This window comes from Dasypus novemcinctus, chromosome 19 (genome assembly GCF_030445035.2).
Source record: "Dasypus novemcinctus isolate mDasNov1 chromosome 19, mDasNov1.1.hap2, whole genome shotgun sequence".
Classification (NCBI taxonomy): Eukaryota; Metazoa; Chordata; class Mammalia; order Cingulata; family Dasypodidae; genus Dasypus; species Dasypus novemcinctus.
The window spans coordinates 51,969,430-51,995,231 of record NC_080691.1 but is presented as its reverse complement, the minus strand read 5'-3'; the positions used below and the strand labels follow the sequence as shown (position 1 = coordinate 51,995,231).

The following is a 25,802-nucleotide window of genomic DNA, read 5'->3' as shown; positions in this document are numbered from 1 at the left end:
GCCTTCCCTGGGGTATGTGTGTATGTGTGTTTGTGTGTGTGTGTGTGTTAGCCTTCCCTGGGGTGTGTGTGTGTGTGTATGTGTGTGTGTTAGCCAGCTTGTAACTGTGAGAACTGGGCTGACCCCAAGGATGCCAGGAGGGGAAGGTGGTAGAACTTGGCTCCTTAAGCTGCTAAATTATCAAACCCTGAGGCTGACCTATCTCAGAACTTCCTCTGTGAGTTGGTAAATTGCCCTTGAGATTCTCTGTGATGTGCTGCTGAAAGGAAACATCCAGAGCAGTACAGTTTGCACGTGGTCACTGAGGCTGAGTGAGACGGGGTGACCTCCCAGGATTGCAGTAACGGTGACAAGGATGAGCCCAGGCTCACTGTTTCTAATTAGCCAAGTGATGGTCTCTGTGCTGAGGCTGGCCACATTGGTCCTGGAGGACTTGGATGCTCTCTTCCTCTCCAGAATGACAGCTTTCAGAAACAGTGTGGTCCTATGTGTGACTGTAGCTTGGTTCCACGAGACCTCTGTGTTTGAATACTGATATCCTATGGCTGCTTCTGTAGCCATCAGAGAGTCTAGGAATTTCTGTCAAGGTGTGCTTGGTGAATTTTCTGAAGCATTTGGCTTTAGAGAGTTCTTTGAGGAGCAGGAGAGAGGATCCTGGGCCCCAGCCTTGAAGTTTTGAGTGTTTCTCCTTGATCAGATGGGGCCATGTAGGTTATATGCCCTCTCCTGCACCAGTCACCATTGCCAGCTGATTCACAGAGGGGAGAGGTAGATACTGGAATAAAATTTGGGTTCTGCTAGAGATCTCTCTATTGACAGTTGGCTCCAGGAGGGCAGAGGCTGGTCTGTTTGCTCATGCTGTAGCCCTAGTTCCTAAAGCAGTGCATGGTGCCCAGAGACTCTTAGTTGAAGGTTGAAAACTGGAAGAAGGCTGATAGAGGATGGTGAGTGGGTGGGCAGCTAACTGTCCCTACCCTGGGCTTCAGAAAACTTCTTGCTTACACTGGCTGGCTCTCCTAGTAGATGTTGAGGGAAAGCACTCTGCCCAAGTCCTTAGGTAAGGAGCTAATTCGCATAATTGTGTCTTATGGACCTAGGGCTTTCCATTTTAAGAAGGGGAGCAGATAGTCCTAGAAGAACCATTAAGCAAATGTTTTAGAACATCTCCAGCAAAGAGAAAACCCATTTAGGGTAAAACTTGTTGCTTTTAAAAGCAATATCTGTCTTGGGTTGTTGGTACTACCCTTCTACAAAGATATTTTAACCCACCTGTGATAGACCAAGTCCTGAGGAGGCAGCCCTGGCTAGGGCCATAGTCCAGAGACACTGGTGAGCAATGGACAGACAGGCTGCAAGCCTTGTTTGAGCAAACATCAGCATCCTCCAACAAAAAGTCCTGCACATAGGAGGCACTTGATAGATTCATCTATTCAACAGATAGCTAGTGCCTGTTGTGTGCAGGATGCTAGAAAAACAGGCCTGTCCATGATGATGGGAGAGAGTGTTGCTGTGGGGGGAGTGGGGGGCGGGGGCGGTGGGGTTGAATGGGACCTCATATTTTTCATAATGTAATTTTAAAAAAATAATAATAAATAAATAATTAAAAAAAAATTTCAATACCTGATAACCTTACATGGTTCAAACTTCTACTCAAATGGTCATTTTCAGCATTTAGAAATTTAAGTTTTCCCACCGCATCATAAAACCATCTCCACCATCCTTACCAACCTTTTGGCAGGCAGTAATCCATTGCACTCAGAACACATTACATCTACAAAAACTAGGTAGCATAGCATCCCTATGAACCCCAAAATTTAAGTGCATCAACCCCACTGAAAATTTATAAGACTTCTATGGTTATCAGCATCTATGCAGAAGGAAACAGAGGGGAAAAACAGAGTATCTGAGGAACCCAAAAGCAGATGAATATAAGTGGCCAGTAAGTACTAAATGAAGTCTGAAGAGGTAGAATAGTCCAGCCTCTAAAAACCACTTCAAACTAATCATTTAAAGCTAATAATAATTATTGAAACCAAATGATGTATATATGGGTGTTCATTATACTATTCTGTCAAACTCTGTACATGTTCGAAATTTACGTTAATAAGATTTTTTTAAAAAAATGTTTTAAAACCATCAAAAACAACAACAACAACAAAAAAAAACAGGCCTGTCATGTGCAGGATCTGTTCTAAGTGCTGGAAAAACAGTGAACCAGCAACATGCCAAAATCTGTTGAGCAGCCTCTGATATATTCTAGACTGTGAGACTAAGAGGGCTGTCTGCTTGGGCTCCTGGAATAAGCAGAAAAGAGGGGATGTAGGAGAGATGCTTACCGGGTAAACAGGCAGCAAACACAAGAACAAACTACAGAGGGTACTGGGCAAGGCGAGTGTGGGGAAACATAGCAGGCATGAGGTGGGTAACCTTGGGATTGGGGTGGGGATTAAAATTTCAAATATGGGAAGCGGATGTGACTCAAGCAGTTGGGCTCCCACCTACCATATAGGAGGTCCAGGGTTCTATGCCCAGGGCAAGCTCGCCCGTGTGGCGAGCTGGCCCACGTGGAATGCTGGTCTGCACAAAGTACTACCCTGCGCAGGAGTGCTGTCCCATGCGGAGAGCTGGTACAGCAAGATGACACAACAAAAAGAGACACAGAGGAGAGATAATAAGAGATGCAGCAGATCAGGTAGCTGAGATGATACAAGAGAATGATCACCTCTCTTCCACTCCGGAAGGTCCCAGGATCGGCTCCCGGAGCCGCCTAATGAGAATACAAGCAGACACAGAAGAACACACAGCAAATGGACAGAGAGCAGACAACAGGACGAGGGTGGAGGGGATAAATAAATAAATAAATCTTTTTTCTTTTTTTAAAAATTTCCAAATAGTGTGTTCTGGGAGAGCAAAAGTGAGAGGGTAATGTTTACCTAAAGACTCATCACAGACTGGGATCCCTGGGAATCACATCTGAGCAGGAGCATTACTGGGGATTTATCCTCAGGATCCTACCTGTGGGAGAGCGAGGGAAGCAGGACTGGACATAGGGAGACCTTGACCTGGGGTTAAGTGCATCAAAAGCCTTGGCCCACCATGAGGGGAGCTCTGGAACTGTGATTACCCTGCAGAGTTGTCCTGACCTTTATGTGCCATGGCCACATGGAAAGGGGCCTGACCTGGTTGAAGCTATTCTTCCACCGAAAGACTCAGCTGGGAAACTGACACAGGCTGCCAGCATTCCCCTAGAAAGGGTTTGTGCTTCCTTACTGGTGGGGGACCAGGGCAGCCTACCACAGTATCTACTACAGACTGATAAAGGTAAGAAAGTCAGCCACCTAGGGGAGAGAAGGGCCAGAACTTGCCTGGTAAGTGTGAGGAAGAGCAAAGATGTCATTGTGATCAGAGCCACACAAGGGCAAAGAGGACCAAGAGATGGTGCCAGAGAGTTAATACAGGCTCAAGGGGAGACCTGTGGGGGGCCCAGAGAAGGCCTAGCTTCTCAAAGGAGCCTGGAAGCAGAGCAGATCTGAATTGAGTCTTAGCGATATTCTGCTTGAGAATGGACTGGGTGTGAAGGCAAGGGAGGGGGCAATTGGGAGACCAGTTGTGAGGCTACTCCTCTAATCCTGGCAAGAGAGGATTGTGGTTTGATATTGGGCGGTGATGGATGTGATGGTGAGTGTAGCAGTTTGATATTATTGTGAATTCCAAAAAGAAATATTGGATTATGGTTGTAAAGTGATCTTTTCCTCTGGGCATATTAGATTATATTGGATTCATAGGTTTGCTTGATTAAATAATCATGTAAACCTCTTGTGCCAGTAGGGCATTAAGTCCCCACCCTTTGGTGGGTGGGGACTCACAGATAAAAGACATGGCAAAGGACAGAGTTGGGAGTTTTTGATGTTGAAGTTTGATGCCAAAGCCTTAAGTGGGAGCCCCGGGAAGTAAGCTCACAGAGGAAGGAGAAGCAAGCCCCAGAAAAAGAGGACCTGAGCCAGGAAGAAGCAAGCCCCGGGAAGAAAGGAACCCTGCAAGACCTTGGAAGGGAAGAACCCAAGAAGTCTGAACCCTTGCAGACATCAGCAGCCATCTTGCTCCAACATGTGAAAATAGACTTTGGTGAGGAAAGTAACTTATGCTTTATGGCCTGGTACCTGTAAGCTCCTACCCCAAATAAATACCCTTTATAAAAACCAACCAATTTCTAGTATTTTGCATCAGCACCCCTTTGGCTGACTAATACAGTGAGAAATGGTCAAGTTCTGAATATGTATAAATAAATAAATATATGTATAGCATAGATACATGCACATGCGTATACATGCATACATGTGTTATTTTTATTTTTTATTTTTTTTATTTTTTATTTTATTATTTTTTAATTGACTTTGTAATAATATTACATTAAAAATATATATGTGAGGTCCCATTCAACCCCACCCCCCCAACCCCCCCTCCCCCCCCCAACAACACTCGTTCCCATCATCATGACACATCCATTGGATTTGGTAAGTACATCTTTGGGCACCTCTGCACCTCATAGCCAATGGTTCACATCATGGCCCATACTCTCCTCCATTCCATCCAGTGGGCCCTGTGAGGATTTACAATGTCCGGTGATTACCTCTGAAGCACCATCCAAGGCAGCTCCATGTCCCAAAGACGCCTCCACCTCTCATCTCTTCCTGCCTTTCCCCATACCCATCGTCCACCACGTCCACTTTTCCCAATCCAATGCCACCTCTTCTATGTGGACATTGGATTGGTTGTGTCCATTGCACCTCTATGTCAAGAGGAGGCTCAGATTCCACATGGATGCTGGATGCAATCCTCCCATTTTCAGTTGTAATCACTCTAGGCTCCATGGTGTGGTGATTGTCCTTCTTCAACTCCATCTTAGCTGAGTGTGGTAAGTCCAATAGATCAGATTGTAGGTGCTGGAGTCTGTTGAGGCTCAGGACCTGGCTATCACATTGTCAGTCCAGAGATTCAAATCCCCTAAATATATCTTAAACCCCAACATTAACTGCACCTCCAGCACATTAGCATGAAAGTCTTATGAAGGGAGATCCCATTTGAGTCCAGATTCATCACACATAAACACCATTTCCAAAGAGGGGCCATCTGACCTGGTAGTTAACCCCATCGGCCATGACCATAACTCCCATGGGTCTCTTTAGCCCTCAAAGGAACCAATATCTGGGGGTTGTATCTGCTTTATCTGTCTCTCTGACTCTGCTCAGTTGTGCATGAGGGCAATCCTTCTGCCAGCCTCCAGACTCTTTTTTAGAAACTCGTAGCCATATAAACTCATTTCTCCTTTCCATTTCCCCCTTACTTTAGGTCAAACAGCATTTTAAAGTCATGGTATTTTATGTAGACATGGATATTCTGCTGATCCGCATTGAACCTTCCATATAAGGTCATTTTCCAGTTGCATCATCAGTTGGTAGTTGATAGTGGTCCCTCGTTGCCAGGGAGGCTCATCCCCGGGTGTCATGTCCCACGCTGGGGGGAAGGCATTGCATTTACATGCTGAGTTTGGCTTCGAGACTGGCCACATTTGAGTAACATGAAGGCTGACAGGAGGAAATTCCCAGGCTACATGTGTTATTTTTAGGTATAATTTAAATGATAAAATGCACGGACCTTAACAGTACAATTCAGTGAATTTTGACAAATGAATTTTCCATGTATTTTATATGTGTGTGTGTATGAAAATTTGTACCTCCCCAGAAAGATACATTGGGAAGGTGGGGTCAGCAGGGTAAACTGCAGGGGTATGAGATAAGAAAAACTGGAGGACTTTGCTATCAATAGACTGAAAGGAACAAATTGGGGAGGAGAGATCGAGAAATCAAGTTTTCTACAGGGCCACACAAGTGAGGCTTGCCACACACCCAGGGCCTTCTACAAAGCACACAGGATGAGTTTGGCCTCTCTTGCCTTCTCCTTTTTGAAAACACTGGAGCTACATTCTCAAGATGTGTTAAGAAATAGGACAAAACACCTGTATTTTTTTTTTAAGATTTATTTTATTTCTTTCTCTCCCCTCCCACCCCGTTGTCTGCTCTCTGTGTCCATTTGCTGTGTGTTCTTCTGCGTCCGCTTGCATTTCCAGGTGGCACTGGGAAACTGCCTCTCTTTTTTGTTGCATCATCTTGGTGCGTCAACTCTCCGTATGTGCGGTGCCACTCCTGGACGGGCTGCGCTTTTTTCACGCAGGGCGGCTCTCTTTGCGGGGCGCATTCCTTGCATGTGGGGCACCCCTATGTGGGCTGCCCCTGCGTGGCATGGCACTCCTTGCACACAGCAGCTCTGTACTTGGGCCAGCTCACCACACGGGTCAGGAGGCCCTGGGGAGCTAACCCTGGATCCTCCGTATGGTAGATGGCCACTCTATCAGTTGAGCCACGTCCGCTTCCTGTGTATTTTTGGCTAATGAAAATTGCTGTATACTGTAGTTATATCCACAAGGATATTACTTATGGTGTATTCTGAATAAATTATGCTTTGGTGCTTTGAATTTGTGAACATTTTTTAAAAACAACTTTTCTTATGAAAGTAATGCATAGTCAGTCTAGGAAAAAATAGAAAAGCAGAAAGGAAAAAGGCATTGTTTTTTTAAAAAGCCTTTATATGGTCTTTCAGTCCATTTGGGAAAGAATAACTGGGTGCTTTAAAAATTAATTTTTTATTTAGTATACAAACCACATACTAAAAGTTGCTGAATTTTTTAAGACCTTAGCCAAATTCCCATTGCCATACCAAATCCAGTGGGTTTTTTAATTGTGTAGCCTATCATTCAGAGCTTGCATTGTACTTATAACTGGAATAGCTAAAATTCAGAGGTTTAGGGAAACGGACTTGGCCCAGTGGTTAGGGCGTCCGTCTACCATATGGGAGGTCCGCGGTTCAAACCCCGGGCCTCCTTGACCCGTGTGGAGCTGGCCCATGTGCAGTGCTGATGCATGCAAGGAGTGCCCTGCCACGCAGGGGTGTCCCCCGCATAGGGGAGCCCCACGCGCAAGGAGTGCACCCCGTAAGGAGAGCCGCCCAGCATGAAAGAAAGTTGCAGCCTGCCCAGGAATGGCGCCGCCCACACTTCCCGTGCTGCTGACGACAACAGAAGCGGACAAAAGAAACAAGACACAGCAAATAGACACAGAAAACAGACAACCAGGGGAGAGGGAGAATTAAATAAAAAATAAATAAATCTTTAAAAAAAAAAAATTCAGAGGTTTGTTATTTTCTTAATTGCGGTGGTTGTTAAGCTGATGGATTTTCCCTCCAGGGGAAGGTAGCTGTAATTTTCTAATGGACATAAGTGGAAGAGATTTAGATTTATAGAAATCCACTTTGTAGCTAACTTTTATGGAATATCTCTGTTCCACAAACCCAGCTATACCCAAAATTGGAATGGGGGAAAGTAAACGAAGAAGCAGTGACTATTTCCAAAATTCTCTTGGTTTTGTGTTGGCAAAATGCTGCAGGGGAAGTGATTAAAATCTATAAATGATGTACCTGTCACTTTCTTCTATTGTAGTTGGTGGCAGAAAACGGTTGCATGGTTGCTACAGCTTCCTTCCTGTGCTGTGTTTTGAATCTCTCAGCCATCTGGCTTTGGTGGTACTTACTTAAGAAACTGGGAGAAGCTTTTGTGGTTGAAAGTGGTAGAGATAACAGCAGCAGGTGGTTCAGGGGATCCCTTGTACACTTTGCCCAGTTTCTCTCAGTAATAACACTTTGCAAAACTTTAGTATAATATCACATTGACATTGATACAACCCACTGAACTTAACTCAGCTTTCCCGTTTTATTTCTCCTATTGTGTGTGTAGGTGCATATATGTTTATTTCTATACAATTTTATCACCTGGGGAGGGTCATGCTTCCACCACTGCAGTCAAGATACTGAACTATATCCAGTATCTTTTATAACCAAACCCAACCCCCCCCTCACTACCAAACTTATATTTAATACTGTTTTGTAACTTCTTTTGTCACTTAATAAATGCTTTGAGCATATCTCTGTTATTCATTTTAAATTACAAATTTACCAGAGGTTTTTTTAAAAATTTTTATTAAACTGTCCTTTTTTTCCCCCTTTTTTTTTTTGTCTGTATTTATTTATTTTTTAATGTTACATTCAAAAAACATGAGGTCCCCATATACCCCCCACCCCCCTCACCCCACTCCTCCCACAGCAACAACCTCCTCCAACATCATGGGACACTCACTGCACTCAGTGAACACATCTCTGAGCACTGCTGCACCACATGGTCAGTGGTTCACATTTAAGTTTATACTCTCCCCCAGTCCACCCAGTGCGCCATGGGAGGACACACAATGTCCAGTAACTGTCCCTGCAGTACCACTCAGGACAACTCCAAGTCCTAAAAATGCCCCCACATCACATCTCTTCTTCCCACTCCCCACCCCTAGCAGCCATCATGGCCACTTTCTCCACCTCAATGCCACATTTACTTCTATCACTAATCACAACAATTCCAGAATAGGGCATCAGCAAGTCCACTCCAATCCATACTCCTTTCCTCCATTCTGTGGACCCTGGGATGGCTCTGTCCACTCTATCCTTTTTTTTTTTAAAGATACATAGATCACAAAAAATGTTCCAGTAAAAAATATAATACCCCATCCCCCCACTCTTCCCACATCAACAATCTGTTTGATCATTGTGGCACATTCATTGCATTTAGTGAATATATTTTGGAGCACTGCTGCACACATGGATTATAGTTTATGTTATAGTTTACACTCTCCCCCAGTCCATTCAGTGGTTATGGTAGGATATATAATGTCCAGCATCTGTCCCTGCAATATCATTTAGGACAACTCCAAATCCCGAAAATTCCTCCACATCTCATCTCTTCTTCCTCTCCCTGCCCTAAGCAACTACCATGTCCACTTTCTCCAGATCAGTGTTACAGTTTCTTCCATTACTAGTCAAAATAGTTATATAGTAGAATACCAATAAGTTCACTCTAATTCATATTTTATTCCTCCATCCTGTGGACCTTGGGTTGGTGATCCCACTCCACCTCTATATCAAGAGGGGCTTAGATCCCACATGATTGATGGATGTGATTCTCCTGCTGGAGTTGTAGGCACTCTCAGTTCCCTGATGTGGTGATTGACAAATAACACAAAATACCAGAGTTTATTAAAATCAGGTTCTCTTGCTTCCCAGGAGCAAGGTGCAGTGAGCAACAACCATAACTTCTCCAAACTTCCATTTCAGAAGGACTTATTCACAGATGTTTCAGTCACATCTATCCACTAAGCTATCAGAGCATAAAAGCCCAGAAACAGGAGCCCAGTGTGACCACTGAGAAGGCCAGTTGTTGTTCTCCAGCCAGTGCTCTCTGCTCAAAGCTTAAATTCCCATGTCTTGACTTCCTCCAGAGATCTTTGCTGTGATGCAAAAGGAGAAAACAGTCCTACCAGACTGAGCCCTGTGAAAGTCCCAACTTCTGTAACTTATTCTTTATTCTCTGCCCTGAATGCATTGTGCTATTGCTGTCAGCTCAGTGAACCTGGCATGACGTGGACAGGGGCAGACTAATGGCTGTTCCAGGGAGCTGTGGGTGGCCCGAGGAGGTAGTTGCAGGAGGTATGTGGAGTGGTTTCAAAGAGAAACCAGGTGCAGTGGGTGTGCATTCTGTCTGGGGTTGTTCAGAGACTATAAAATTGCCTGCTCTATCTCCAGAGTAGAGGGTGTGTGTTATCTTTTGCTTCTGTCTCTACACAAGGAAAGGCCAGAAGCTGGAGATTGTTGGAACTCATCTTTATCAGGAAATGTTCTCTAAGAGGCCAAGCCATGAGATCCTTTTCCCTCACTCTCCAAAAAGAGCATTTTAGAAAAAAGAGGTTCATTATTCCTGCCGATGGAATGCAGTGGAGCAGCCATGTCCCCTGACCAAAAGCCCAGTGCAGGCATTTTCCCTGCCAGAAAGGCTCACTGTCAGGCCACCACTGTTCTAGGGACTTTGTGCATGTCCACTGTGTCCTATTTCATCTAATCTAAGGTGCATCACTCAGGAACTGCAGTGTTAATTAAGCCATCACACCTCGTCAATTAAGCAAGGGACATCCTTAGCCCAGAAATGTTCAGATGTGGAACATGTGCAGCTCAGAAGCAACACGACACCACATTTTAATCTGCCTCCCTAGGTGCTTATAAGGATGACTGGGTTCTGCCCAGTTTTGCAGATTAGGAAATTGAGGACCGAAGAATCAACCCAGGGGTGTTTAATGCTAAAACCCAAGCTTGCCACAGCCCTAATTCCTGCCCCATGCCCCCACCCCCACCCCCAACCTTAAGGCCATTGTCAGCTGCCTCCCTTCTACTCTTAACAAAAACCCATCTTCCGCATGGTGCCTTACCAGGCCCTGCCCATCTTGACTCATCTGGTTCTGGTTCGCTTCTCTCTACTCCCCACACTATTCTATAGCAGCACCTTGGGCTTTTCCTGGATTCCATGTCCCCCACTGCCTGGAATTCCTTTCCACCAGCATTCAATCTTTGGGACTCCATTTGGCTGTTTTATTCCAGGAAGTCACTAGCCTGGGATAGGTGGCTTTCTACCTGTGTGGATGCCAATGGCTAGACCTCTCAGTGAGGTTCCTGTGTTTATCTCTGAGTCTGTGCTTCCTGAGGGCAGTGATGTGGCTTCTAGATCTTTATTTTCTCAATGCTTAGCCCAATATCAGGCACATAGCAAGCATTAAGTGTTAAATGAATGAAAAGCCTCCAGCTGTTGCTGCAAGTGGATGTGGTTGGAAGAATGGGGACTGAAATGGGACAACCCAACTCAACTTGCAGGTGCTCTAGGCTGGCTAGTCAGGGTGGCCTGGCTTAGATTAAGGAAGCTGAAACACAGAGGGCCAAGCAGATTCTCCTCCTGGATTGCCTGTTCAAGGCCAATGCTGAGTCAATGAGAACTTTCTTGGTTAAAAATGACAAATACCTAATTTAAACAAAAATGTGAATGAATTGGCATTTTGGGTTATCTCCTGTTGCATAACACATGACCTCAAAATGTATTGGCTTAAAAGAAAGACCATTTTATTATGTGCTCATGATTCTACAACTTGGGCAGGACTCAGCAGGGTCAGCTCCTCTGCTCAGCATGGCTCAAGAAACTTGGGGCTGGCTAGAAGGTCTCCTTGTGGGTCTAAGGCCTTGATTCTCACTTGCCTGGGCTCTTCACTGCTCTCCATTCGCCAGTGTAGGCTTCCTCTTGGTCTGGTGGTCTCAGGGTAGTTGAGCCCCTTAAATGACAGTTGACTTTCTCAAGAGGGCAAAAGTTGAACCTGGCACCCCTTCTTTCCTTTAGGTATAAGCCTAGAATGGGAGTGGCAACGCCAATATCACAGTGCTCTCTAGGGGAGGAAAGTACACAAGGACTTGAGTCCTGGGCAGGGTGCCTCACTGGGGCTTACCAGCACAGTGGTCCACCACTTTGCCCAGAGGACCACAGCATCCAGAAGAAACTCAGCACAGCAGCATCTGCAGCCTGGACTGAGTCATGCTGCTGTGGCACTCACACTTGCTTGAGCTTCCTCCTTTCTTCCAGGCATCCCAACCCTCAGGGCAGCTCCAGGCACCCCTCCTAGCTTTATCTAGGCAGTCTCCACCCTATGGTGTTTAAAGCCTTTGGCTCTGGAGCCAGGTGCCTTACTCTGTGGGCCTTGGGTCACAATCATCCTGCACACCTCAGTTTCACTCTCGTCTGTACAATGAGAATGCTGTGGACTCTCCCACCTGCAGAGCTTGAGGTTTAAAGTGGGTGTTCACAAGTAGGTCACAGGCTGGGGAGAGGGGCTGACCTTGGAGGGGTGATGCTCTGTGGGATGCACCTTGGTGTCCAGGCATAGCTCTGGCCCTACTGGGAAGAGCTGCTGGCCAGCTGCAGCTTCCCCAGGAGGCCCGTAGTGGACGTGGCTGTGCTGATGAGTTCGCGGCTCCCCACTATTGTCCTCTTCCATATTTCACAGGCTCTTAGTGGCTAAGGTGGTTTGTGGTGCTGATTCATCTGTGTCCTGTGGGGCGGGCCCTGAGCCTCTGTTTCAGGACTGGGTGCCCGCAATCTCACTGTTCCTCATATCCAGCCAGAGCAGCCACGTTCATACAGCTCAAAGCCAGACCTGCAGCTCCCATAGTCCTTCCTTGTTTTTTGAGGGTTTCCTGTGAGGCACTTCTTGTAGCTCAGATGGGCAAGAAACCCATCTTCTCACAGCTGCTTGGGCACGTATAGGTGCATGTGTGACCTCCCACCTCACCCCTCAGCCTGTGGGGAGATGTGGCATGTCTTTGGGCCCATGTAGGACACTATGGCTTACCACACATAGCTACCTTGCCCAGGAAGGATGCAAGGGTGCTAGTGGGGCCCTGGGCACATGGGCAAGAAAGTGCCTGTGTGAGTCCTCCCAGTCCTTCTCAGTAGTACTGTCGACACCTGGCTTCTTCTGCCACACTGTGGATCGTTTTCTGGATTCTTCTCTTGAAGACCAAGATGAGACCAATGGGGATCCCCCACGTCCAGGCTATACAAGAATAACTTGCAGGTTTTCTCACCTCACCCTTCTATGAATGGATTCAACCATTAGGCTGGCTCCTTAAAGGTGGCACAGTGCTGCCTGGGTACAGGTCCTATAAAACCTTGGAAGGAAAACCCACAGCAGATGAAGACCAAGTTGCCTATGTGTTCAGGACAACTTTGAAAATGCTGCATTTATCCTGGAAGGCACCCAGGAGCCATTTGGCTGTCTGCAGAGTACGCTGGCTCTGAACATGGGCCTGGAGGTGACTGAGGGGGTTCTGGGGCCAGGTGAAGCTGCCAACACAGGGACCGCCTGGCAGCCATCACTCTATTGTGTGAAATTTAGTAAGCACTAGAGATGATGTAGGCGGGAGGGTGAGGGCCCTGTATTTGGCATGCCTGCTCACTAATGACCTTGCAGCTCTTTCCCCACTCCACATAATGACCACTAAAAAGGAAAGCATATTTTCTCTTGGCTCTTTCGTCTTAGGGAAGCTCATGTTCAATTTGACTGTAGGAGTGTGGCTTTCTGGAAGAAGGTGAGGTGAGCCGTCCCCTTTTGAGACCCACAGCTGCCTTTACACTCGTGCATGGGAGCCCTGGCAGGAGTTTCCCACTCTCAGATAATCACTACCCACACTTGAGATGTGCTTCTAAAGCTGGCAGTCTTCATCCCAGTGTCCATGAGTGATTGAGACAGAGCAACAGCAATGTTGACTGTCATACATCTTATTTGTCATTCAAGTAGCCCTGAGCCTGCCACACCCAGCATAGGGCTGGATGCCGAGGATATAGTAATGAACCTGACAGCAGTTGGTATGCACCACAGTTCTTGCACACTTGGCCTGGAAACAGAGCAGGGAGTGGACAGATTCCTGCTGGGCACAAAGCCCCAGGCTTGCCCTCCACAGTCTGCCAGGTTGTGAGTTTCTGCAGTGCTTTTGCTTGTCTGGCCTACCCCCACAACCATCCAGCAGTGCTTTGTAGGAGTCTCCTGTAGGCCTGGGCTCACGTTGGGCCCTGTGGCTGTCCCAAGAGCTGGTAGCCACAGGCCTTCCCCCAGAGAAAATGAGACTAACTAAACATGTGATACATACTGTGAAGGAGAAAATGCTAGGAAGGCGGGCTCTATGTGGGCTATGATGCAACATACACATACATGAGGGCTTTCTGAAAGCAGGGACCTGAATGGGGAGACAATTCCATCCACTGCAGCCAGCTGCTTTTCAGACTCAGCTTTCAGAGAGCCGATTGGAAAGGACAGGAGCCCCTCCATCCAAGTCGTCAACCAAGGGTTCAGGAGTAGGGCCAGTGTCCAGAAGGCACGTTTCACTAAATAACCTGTGGCTCAGGGCTTTTGTCATGAAATAGCTGTCAGCATTTTTCTCATCAATGTGCATCCCCAGTAGACAGCAGCAAGACCTGGTATGAGTTTGGCATCCTGTGGGCCCAGTTGTTGTCATGATTAGCATTCTCTTCTACCCTTGGGTGTTGCCTGGAGTGCGCCTTTTGGCATCTTATACTTTCACTGAAACTGTTAGAGCACTCCACCCTTACTCATTGGCAATTTATATGGAGAACATTATTTTTTTTTGTAGGTGCAGTGATTTAGGGATATTACTGAATAACTAATATTTTAAAATTTTTGAGTCTGTTGCTATCCTCCAGTGAATAAATGCCAATTTAGATATTTTTTCCTTTGTTTCCAGGCAAGCCAATTTTTTCAGTTGATATTCACCCTGACGGGACCAAGTTTGCCACTGGAGGACAAGGTATGTCTGTGGGGTGGTAGAGGGAAAGCAGCCCAGCCTGCCACCCACTCTGCCTTCACCGGTCATCTAGTCAGCTGGAGATAGAGTCCTGCTACGTCCCAGTAAGGGCATGGCTCAGTTTTAAATGGACCATTATGTAATCTGTTATACCAACAGGTTAAATCAGAATCTTCTCTTTTTTTAATTTGGTCTTTGATATGGGCTCTCTGTGTCTTTTGGTGGCAGATTTATCTTTCTGATTCATATTTCTTGGATTAATATTAAAGTTAATTTGTATCCCTGAGTCTAAGCTTATTAAGTATGGAGAATTTCAGGGTGGTCCCATGGGTAGAGCACCAGCTTAGAGGCAGGGGCTTCCCCATCTTGGCCCTGTCCACAGTATTCCACCTCTGCAAAAAGGGAGTGAATGATTAAGCAACTAAGTCAGTATAGTTATTTGGCCTTTTGTCTGGGCTTAAAGGCATTCACCTGGGCTGGAAAAAAGTATACTGTAGGCAAGTGGAAATGTCCACACCATTTGCAAATATGATCCACAGTGTTGTTTGTGTACTTCATCTAGCAGCTCTTGCAATTATCATAATAACAGAGCTCTGTTTGGAAAGATAAGCTGTTTTTTCAGGCCAGGACACCAAGATATATACAAGATGGCACAACGTAATAGTCATGGCTGAGCCAACCTCATGGGTACTTCACCCCAAAGCAGGATCTCCCTCTCCCAAGGCCTCCTTGGGTGGCATCAGGAGAGTGCCTTTGTGAGTTCTGGTCCTCAGGCCAGGTGCTACAGAGTGGATTGACTGCAGACCTTGCTACCTCAAGGGCAGGGAGCAGGACAGGAGGCCTCTTTCTCTCCTTACTGGGTGCAATGTATTAACATCGTAGAGGAGGCCCTTGACAGTGTTGCTGGCTAGTAAGGTCCAGGAGAGATGTTTAGGAAATATTTTTAACCCTCACATACTGGCTAAGAGGCATTTCGAAGCATGTGTCATGGTAGTTTTGGCATGTGCATTGGCACTTACTGGGTTTTGTCTCTCTATAATGTAATGTTAAATGAGGGGCTGGAATTTTGTTAGTTATCAGTAATGGAAAGCATAAAAAGAGAAATCATTAGTAAGTATGTTTTAAACTCAACAGTATATTAGGGTATGACCACAGAAACCCTAAGTCCCCTCTCTTGGTTGAGCTCCCATCTGTAGGTGACTACAGAGGGCAGATAAGAAGGTAATGAGGCCTTTTTCCTGTGTGTAGAGCACATTTCAGATGTGGGTTCCAGGCAGCTCCATGAAAGGAGGGAAACCCCAGTGCTTTTCACCTTAAGTTCTTGGGTACACAAGCCCAGGGGTTGTGTACCTGGAGGAGTACTAGCAAATGGACTTTTCCAGATGAGGAATCTGAGTCTTCAGCAGGAATGAGCACCTTCTAGGGGCCCCTCTGGGGTCCATGTTAGAGGCCAGACTAGAGTCAGACTGAATCTGATTTCTCTCCAGCATGCTTACAAAGTCAGGTTGGCCTTGGCCTAGCATGAAAAAAGTATGGCCTCTTTGTGGTCCCCATGAATACTTGTTTTTCTTCATCTTTTCTGTAACTTATGTTAGTAATTAAGTTTAGTCAGTCTTCTTTAGATCTTGTCAATTATGTTTTCTGAAAGCTCAGTAAGGACTTCTTATCATTAATATTACTTACCAGTATCAGATTTCTACTCCTTGCACATTGAGTTGTTTTCACTCCTTCATTCCAGGGCAGGATTCTGGGAAGGTTGTGATCTGGAATATGTCTCCAGTCCTCCAGGAGGATGACGAGAAGGATGAAAATATTCCCAAGATGCTTTGCCAGATGGACAATCACTTAGGTATTACAGAGTGGCCCTTTGCAGGCTTTGCGTGTTGGCAGAGTGCCCAAGGTTAGCACGTGTGTTTATAATTAGAAAGATAAGGCCCCGTGCGGCGGTAACTCCCCTCGGCCTGCTGTCTGAAGGCACAGATGTTGGCTGCACACCTGGGTGAGTTATTCGGCAGAAGACTCGACCCGCCCACAGAACCACCTTTGGACAGTCTGCAGGTACCTCTGGTGATTTCCTGCTCATGAGTCGTTACTGCCTAATTCCATGGGGCTTTGGGGCCAGCAACTTGGAAACAGTAGGGTTATGGGAAGGGTGTGTAAGACAATTCACCAAAATGGCTCAGAGTGGGACTGTCTCCCTGGTTCTCTGCCAGGACTCTTTGGCCTTTGGGTAGTGTTGTGATTTCTTTTCCTCTTGTAGCGCCTTAATTTCCAGCCCCTGAGCATCAGGGTGACTGGACCAGGCTCTGGTTTCTAATCCAGCTGCCTCTGCTGAGATGCTCCATTAACCATTACTGGCCTTTGGACATCAGCCCCTTTGCTCTGTGTATTCTTGTTCTCCTGACATGCCTTCGAGCGTCATCTGTCCTGGAGCACAAGTTCTCACAGGCTGTGCGTGAGCCACAATTTCAGTGGTGTCCTGTATTTCAGGTCCCCCAGGGGTGGAGTGGAAATACTCCTGGGGCCTCAGGAAGGGAGGGGATATCTGTTGATCATAGCTTATAAGTGCAAAGTCATCTGCAGTGCTGGCAAGCTTGGAAGATCAAATTTGAAAGGGCTGGCTCTGACAGGGGATGACATCAGAATTTCTTACTCTACCAAGCTGCTCCCTGCTGAAAAAGGTGTCTTGGCCTTTTTTTAAAAAAAGCATAATTGCTCCTCAGAAATGTAACTCATCAATTGACAGCCCTTTGAAGGAATTAGACTTAGTTATCATTTGTCAGTTTCCTTGGAAATAAGCCTCCTTCTCATAACTGTGTCATTCAGCACAAGCAGCTCTCAGGTTGCGCACAAACCGCCCCCCCCCCCCAACTCCCCTAAACTCTGTTCTGGTCTTTACAGCACAAAGAGGTGAGTGCTTAAACGGAACTGTTTTTCTGGGGCTCTCACACAGTAGCTGCCTTGACTAGATGAGACAGGCTGGATTTTATGACCCTTTATACCTTGGCAAACCCTGCCTGAAGTGAAATGGCCATGTTTGCTGGACTCTCACCACCCTGTGTTCTCTCCCCAGCATGTGTGAACTGTGTGCGGTGGTCAAACAGTGGGATGTACTTAGCTTCTGGGGGAGATGACAGACTGATTATGGTGTGGAAGCGGGCTACGTAAGCATCATTTTCCTTTCTTCAAATTTTATTTCTAGAAGTTTCTTTGCTGCTCCTTATCAAACTCACCTTCTCCACCCCTGGCATTGACGTCCCCAGAGCCCTGACTGCACAAATACCTCATGTGGGGGAAAAGCAGGTGGGGTCTGGCAAGGGAGTCTGGAGGCCACCAGCCTACCTGGGAACCTACTTGCTGCCCTTTCTGGCATGAAAGGGCACTCCCTACCAGTGCTAACATTGACAGCTTATTAGGTTTGTTCTTCAAATAAAATTTCCCATGGAACCCCAACATACAGATGGCTCCAAGTTGAGGTGCTCTGATGGAATCAGGGGCAGAGCGTCTAGAGCCCATCCACTTTGCCATTCACCTTATTCTCTGTCAGCCTCAACCCGGGCTCTGCCCCTAGAATGAGCTGACCAGCTAACTATCACCTGGAAAATATTCTTTAAACCTTGATGAAGAGTCTCTCAGGATAGATCCTGGGAAGCTGGCCCACAATATATTCCCCAGAAAACTCTGGGGACCAGTCCCTGTACTTTGCTCAGCCAGTGTGGCCCTACGGCCATGGCTTCCAAAAGAGGTGCCCTATCTCCTGTGCCCCACTGACTGCCTCTGTGAGCTATCCTCCTGTGGGTCTGTGAAGAGTTAAGAAGAGCAAAGTGTGTTTTTAACAGGGCTCTGGGCATTGGTGGCATTAGCGCTTCCTGTAATACAAGCCCCATGGGGTTGTTCACGTGGTAGAAGTATGTGCTGGTAACTCCCACAGTTTCTCAGCCTTATGTTTTAAGGCAGAGGCTTTTGATTGTTTATCAGATGACTCAAAAAGGACTTTTGTTTTTGTTATTCTACGTAAGCAATATAAATAATACGTTTATCATACAACTTAGTAAACTGAAAAAATATAAAAGAAAAAAATATCCTACCACCTAAAAAAAGCCACGGTTAATATTTTGGTATTTTTTTGCCTCCATTCTTCTGGATGTTTTCTCTACATAAATGGTATCATATTGTATATGATGTTCTGTGACCTGCTGTTTTCCCTTAATTGTTCTCTGTGAACATTTTCACAGGCAGTGGATAATCTTTTACCATGAATTTTTAATGGCTATGTAGTATTTCATCAAGTGCACCTACTGTGATCCACCTAATCAGCCCATCTGTACTTCCAGCCAGTCATTGCTTATTTTTGCTTTGTCCTATCGCCATGGTAAATTATGCCACAGTAAGCATCTCTGTGCTGTGCTCAGAGCATCCCTGAGTGCCTTTCTAACTCCTCTTTCACACAGGTACATCGGCCCCAGCACCGTGTTTGGCTCCACTGGTAAGCTTGCAAATGTGGAACAGTGGCGATGTGTCTCCATCCTCCGCAGTCACTCAGGCGGTGAGTGGGGCTGCCTGTGGGGCTGGGCAGGTCCCCAGCAGCTGTCTCAGATCAGCAGAAGCACTTCCATGTCCCCCATGGAGCTACTTTGTCCTCCAATCAGCCCTGTATCTGGGCTATCCCACCCCCATCCCCAACCACCACCTCCAAAATCAATCACGCCCTACCCATCCCTCTATGTCTGAGCAGTCACCATCTCTACTGCCTGCTTCCAGCTGCGCTCAGTGCCCCCACTCCTACCCTCATGGGGTGTGTGTTTATATCTTTAATGTAGAACTTCCCACGTTGTGCTGTTTATCCTGGTGAACTGAATCAGTACCTTCATCAGTGGATCACTAAGTCCGTAAGCACACTTTATTTATTCCACAGAAACCAGCATACAAGTGCCCAATGAAAAAGCTTTTCACTTGAACTTGGGTATGTTTGTAAAGTGTTTTAATCAGACTTGGTTTGGAAAGAGCCACCTTTTACACATTTGGACTGTAGAGGAGGAAGGTTGGTCTTCAGCAATCTAAAGCCATGTGCTGTATGAGCTGTGTTAGATGCCAAGGACACCAGGGCGAATATAATTCATACTTACCTCAGAAAGCCTGTGGGCTAGCCCAGGAATGCTCATAAGGTGAGTATTAAAGCAGGGAGATTAAGTGTAGGGTTTGGGGAGCATACTGAGGAAAGAGGCCAAGGAAAGTTGCTTGCTGGCAACAAGCATCTAAGCTGAGCTCACCTTAAGCATTGATTGCAGGGTTTTCCAGACAGGGCAGACAGTGTGAGCAAAGACTCAAAAGCTAGAAGAAATTTAGTATAAATGGTGAATTGAAATATTTAAACTTTGTTGGATAGTTACATAAAAAGCAGAGAGCAGCTCAAGGTGAGGCTGGCAAGGTGCACTGAGGCCAAGTCATGGAAGTTCCCTGTTGATGATCGTGTCCTTCATCATGGAAAACACAGGAAACCATTAAAAGTTTTGAAGCCCAAGAAGGAACTCATTATGACAGCTAGGTGTCAGTGGTTCAGATGAAAGTTATAAGGGCCCACACTTCATCTTTGATACTTGGGATAGAGAGAGAGAGGAGGGGACTGATTTGGGAAATACTGAGGACAGGGCAAGGAAGAAATGATGACATGGAGATTTCTAGCTGGGCACCTGGATAATGGAGGTGTCCTCTACTGAATGAAGTCAGAAGGCAATGGAGAACCACAGCCTGCAGGGATGGGTACCAATTCAGGATGTGCCGAGTGGGTGGGGTGGGAAGTCGTCATTGCTGAGCCTGGAGCTCTAGGGGAAGGCAGGGTAGGATGGAATACTTTGAGAGGAATTGGCTATAACTGCTTGGTAGTATATGCTCAGCAAATACTATGTAGAGAATCTAAATCTAAACAAATTCATCTCTTGGTGAACAGAGATGGTGCCCATATTTATGAAAACTGAAACCGTACCTTTCTGTTATTGTGATAACACTAAAAACGTGTGATTGAGCCTTCCTTATGCCACAGCTTCTATCAATGGAATCTCGTTGGGTTTCTCTGAAGCTTGGTATAGCACATATCTTTGAAGGTGTTCAAGTGTGGGATGGGGTCTCAATGGGGACTTGTACAGAGGTTCCTTACCTGAGACTTGGGCTGAACCATCACCTTGACCTCTCTCCTACCACACCCCAAAGGCCTCCTTACCAGGCAGTAGGGTTGGCCCCCTTCAGCCGGAGTACCTGCTACTCGCTATGCCCTGTTCCCGGTAGCAGGTGGGGGTGGAACATTTCAAGAAGAAAAATCAGAGAAAAGGCAGAAATAAATAAGAAATTACTGGGTCTTTTTAAAGCAAAATATAAATGCCTATTTCATCCATTGGCAGGATAGGAAAAAGTTAAAAATAAGAAAAGAGCTAAAAGAAAAAACACATTTAGCACAGAGAAAAAATCATCAAAGAGTGTAATGTCATATTTATACTATTAAATTGAAAAAAACAAAACAAAGTACTACAAAGAGATCAACAGTTTTCTAGAAAATATAAGTTTTCAAAATTGATACCATAGGGTTAAGACAATCTGAACAGAGTAAAAACTGGTAAGAAATGGAAAGCTACCTTCAGAAATGGTTCCTGATCCTGAATTGTTTATTGATGTCTTTAAAGCTTTTTTTTTTTAGGAGTTACTGGGGATTGAACCTGGGACCTCATACATAGGAAGCAGGTGTTCAATCACTGAGCTAAATCCACTCCCCATTCTTTCAAGCTTTTAAGAAAAACATTATTCCAGAACATAGAAATGTTTCTTCCTCCAAGGAAGATATAACCCTGAATTTCCAAAGCCTAATAAAAATACAGTGAAACAAAAGTATAATCTAATATGAATAAATTTAGAAAATTCAGAAACAAAATGCTACTGAATTTAACAGTATTTGAAAACAGCACTTCTTTATAACTAAATATGATTTAAATCACAATGGAAGAATTGTGTAATGTAATTGAGTCTATTAGTAAAATTCAACATAGGAGGTTAAAAATTAAAGAATCATCTTAGGAGATGCTCTGAAATATAATATTCTGAAAGGAATATTATATTATTCAGCATCAGTTCCTAATAGAAATACTTAAAAATGGCAAGAGATATTTCTTTAACATAAGAGAGTCCTGTGCCTTTTTCAAACTGATGGCAAATATTGCAGTTGAAAGTTAATCCTTATTCGCACTTAGATCAAGAAGAGACAAAAGACTGATGCTCTCACTACTAATTTGTTGCCTTGGAATTCCTGCAATACAATTGAACAGAAATTAGAAAGTATGCATGTTAGAAAAGAAAAAACAAAAATGCCGTGCTATGAGAGTGCCATTATTGCATCTTAAGAAAACCCAGAGGGGGAAACGGACTTTGGCCCAGTGGATAGGGCATCCATCTACCACATGGGAGGTCCGCGGTTCAAACCTCGGGCCTCCTTGACCCGTGTGGAGCTGGCCCATGCTCAGTGCTGATGCGAGCAAGGAGTGCTGCGCCACGGCAGGGGTGTCCCCCGCGTAGGGGAGCCCCATGCGCAAGGAGTGCGCCCCGTAAGGAGAGCCGCCCAGCGTGAAAGAAAGTGCAGCCTGCCCAGGAATGGCGCCGCCCGCACTTCCCGTGCCGCTGACGACAACAGAAGCGGACAAAGAAACAAGACGCAGCAAAAAGACACAGAAAACAGACAACCGGGGGAGGGGAGGGGAATTAAATAAATAAAAATAAATCTTTAAAAAAAAAAAGAAAACCCAGAGGAATAAAGCACTTAGAATGAATAAAATGAGTCACTAAATTGACCTCATTGGAGAAAAATTTTAGTTACTTAGTTTTTACTAGTAATAGCCAATTGGAATATCTAATTGTAACTCTCACACACATGGGACCAAAAATTGTTGATACCCAGTTCTATCTTAAGAAATGTGTGAGATCTCACAAACCATTTTTTGAGAGAGAAAATGACTGCCCTCCATAAATGGAAAGACTAAATAAAATAAGGACATTATTTTTTTTCCAAATTAATATTTACTCATTGGGTTAACAAATTTTTATTGAGCAAATGATATGTGCCAGGCACTGTTGTACTCTCAAAGAGTTTACACTCTTGTAGAAGGAGACAGACAATAAACTAACTTCTCATGACAAACTAGAAGATAAGAGCTACGGAGCAAAATCTGGGCGGGGGTGGCATTTTAGCCAGGGTACTTGGGGAACGTTTCAGAGAAGGTGCCATGGAAGTCTAAGTTGGTGAGAGGGGCTGAACATGTGGACCTCTTGGAGAGCCTTCTAGGTTCTGCATATTTGGGAGCCACAAGGGGAGTGAGGCATTCAGGCAGAGGGGGTGTGGAAGCTCAGCAGGGTCTGAGTGGAAGAGTGAAGAGACTTCTGACGGGTGTGTAGAGACTGTGTTGCAGGGGGATTAGGGCAGCATCAGGATACCCAGTGAGGAGGTGAGAGACCACGGTGGCTGGGACCCAGGTCATAACTGTGTGGCAGTAAGTAGTCAAATGCAGATATATCCTAAAGCAAATAGGATTTCCTGATGGATTGGATGTGGCATGTGAGCTAAGCATAAGAATCACGAACAGCCTCGAGGGTATGGCTCAACGTGGGAAAGGTGCTGTTGCCAGCACCTAAGATAGGGAAGGCTTTGTGGGGGGTGAGTTTGGGAGAAAGTTTTAGTTGAGTTTGGACCAGGGAAGCTTGCAGTACCTATTGGAAATGTCAGTGGACAGACTATATGGACAGTTGGATATGTGAGTCTGGATTTCAGGGCAGACGTCTGGGTGGGAGCAGAGACCAAGGATGGAGCCTAGGGTTTTGAGGGTGAGGAACCAGCAAAAGAGGCTGAGAAGGAAAGGCCAGGTAAGGTGGTGAAGAAAGCGTTTGAAGAAGGGGGTAGTACAGCATGTTGCATGTTGCCACAAGGTAAATAGAGGACTGAGGGTTGACCATGTGGCTTGACAGCATAGAGGCCACTAGTGGCCCTAACAGTGTCATTCATGTTGTCATTGGGATCAAAGCCTAATTGGAGGGTGCCTAGAAAAGACAAGATGGAGAAGAGCAAGGATGGAGTTGAACTGGACTGGGCTGGGGTTTTGTCAGACATATAGGAAGGCACAAGAAAAGAGCATCGAGGTACCAGCTGCATAGAGGGTGTTGAGGATTTGGGTATACCGTGGAGGGATTGCAGGATCAGTGTATTGCAGTACAAGAACTCTTGTGACTGAGTGAGCTGGAGGTGCAGTGTGGATGGTTGGAGAGTGCAGTTGAAATTAGACCAGTGAGAGATTATAGGTCTCTGGACATGACCATGGGCTTGGGTGGTGAAGTCCTTGGAGGAGAGGAAGGAATCTCTGGAACGAGGTGACCTGGATGTTAGCAGAATCACCATGTTGATGTCACCAGGGGGATGACAGGTTGCCGAAAGTGACAGTGACCAGAAGCTCCAAGCTTGGAATAAGGGGGGCCTCGCGTGTTTTGGTGACTGCAGCAAGGAGGAGGCAGTCAGTCAGTAGAGCCTAAGGACAGAAGTTTCAAAGCCAGTGTTTAAGGAGAAACTTACAGGAATATACAGAGTCACAGCAGAACTTGCCAGTGCTTCTAAAGGCCATCTGGAAGGACAAATAAGATTCCTTATCAAAACATTCAGAGCTGCAGTCATGTGAATGCTATGGTTTCCGGGGCAAAACTAACACACTAGGTTACAATGTACCTGTGAACTCAGGGTATTGTGAAGGAGGTACAGCTTACCAATAAAAGTAAGGAATTTTTCCCCATGTGTGGTATAGTAACCATTAAGCCATTTGTGAGTGAGAAGAAATTAATTTATATCCTCACTAAATGCAGCATACATCAAAATAATCCCAGGTATTTAGGAGACAGAACTTCTAAATAATTAAACCAAGAGAAAACAGAAGTGAATATTTTATCTAACCTCTAGCAGAGGAAATATTTTTCAAGGTTACCAGAGACAATAAAAGAAATCACAGAGTAGAAACAGACTTCAGTGCATAAAACTCCTGCATTACAAAGGTAAACTGATAAGGTCTGCAACTATTGTCTATATTATATAATAGTCCATGGAATTTGCTTAGAACATCACATTTCCTTTCTGGAGACTGCTTCTCTGTTCTAGTACATAGGTCCTACATAAAATTCTGATATTTACATGTCTCTTCTCTCAGACTCTAAGCTCCTAGAGGAAGTTCTCGCTTTCTTCATTTTTATGGGCAAGACATTCACTTTGTTTAGACTCACTGCACAAAAGACCTCCCAGTATTTAGTCATGACATAGAACCAGAATACTCCAAAATGTCAAATTATTTAGAAAATAGATGGATATGAAAATTTTTCACTTTTCACTAGTATCAAGTTCAAATTAAATACAAAAATGTACTTGTTAGAAAGAAAAACATCATAATCGATTGTTAATAAAGGAGTTTTGAAACAGACATTTTGCTTATAGAACTGCAGTCATAGAGTTCTTTGAAAAGCAGTCTACAGTGTTAGGGCAATCCAGGCCTTTGAAATAGTCACATCTTCCACCCAAGACTCCCACTTTGAGATATCAGTCCCAAAGAAATAATCCAAAATGGGGAGGGGAGATAACCTATAGACATGTTCATTAGTGTGAAAAATAGAGCCTCTTGATACTCAGTGATCAGGGAGGTGTGTTTATGGCATTGAGTGCTCCTGCTAGAACAGAATGTAGTCCAGAAACAGATGCCAGGAAGACCAGAGTGGGAGCTGGCAGTAAAGACTGGGGACTGGCAGGGGTGGGGGTGAGGCACAAAACTTAGAAAAATGTGTGATCAGGATTTTGAGTATTTTGCTTATACCTCTTTTAGAAGTCTACTAGAGAAGTGCTAGATTGCTTTTAACTTGCTCCTTACTTTCTGTTTCTTCACCTCACAACCACTGTACACCTGGCACTGTATCAGGCACTGAGGTTAGGGAGATAAACATGCTTAGTCCAGCGGCAGCTCATCCTGCTCACCGTCATCACGGTTGACCTCGCCAGCTCCTTGCTGATGCCTGGCGCTGCACTATAGCAACTTCTCATGTTATCCTCACAATAACCCCACAGGGATTTTTTTTTTTTTTTTTTTTTTTGCAAAAGAGAAAATGGGGTCACAAAGAAAAGAGCATGATTGATTGTCTGGGGGCTTCATAGGGAGCAGGTGTTCCTAGAGATGTCTGAGAAATGAGACCCAGCTCATGAGGAGGGGGCCCAAAGGATTTCCCTCACTCATTTATCCGGCAACTCTTCATTGAGCCCTTACTGAATGCAGGCATTCTGCTAAGTGCTTCACCTTTAGTGTCTCATTTAATGCTCAGAAGTCTTTCTGAGAAAGGCCCAGTTGTGACTGGAGAAGCAAGCTTAGCAGGACTGAGAAACATGCCCAAGGCCACAGACCCTTACACTCTGT

The 25,802-nt window shown here is 45.3% G+C and overlaps 1 protein-coding gene across 3 annotated transcripts in view; it reads left to right on the top strand.

Annotated features, from left to right (window-relative positions):
* HIRA (histone cell cycle regulator) overlaps positions 1–25,802 on the top strand; it is a 121,316-nt gene that overhangs the window by 7,445 nt on the left and 88,069 nt on the right. For 2 of the 3 annotated variants that reach the window (XR_011646541.1, XM_058281812.2), the window contains exons 2-5: positions 14,281–14,343; positions 16,079–16,189; positions 17,414–17,504; positions 18,792–18,886. Coding sequence is in view for 2 of the 3 variants with exons in the window: in XM_058281812.2 (XP_058137795.1) it covers positions 14,281–14,343; positions 16,079–16,189; positions 17,414–17,504; positions 18,792–18,886 (360 nt within the window). In the remaining variant the exon portion in view is untranslated. Of the gene's footprint in view, positions 1–14,280; positions 14,344–16,078; positions 16,399–17,413; positions 17,505–18,791; positions 18,887–25,802 lie in introns of those variants that run through there. The other variant, XM_058281814.2, reaches the window with a different exon arrangement.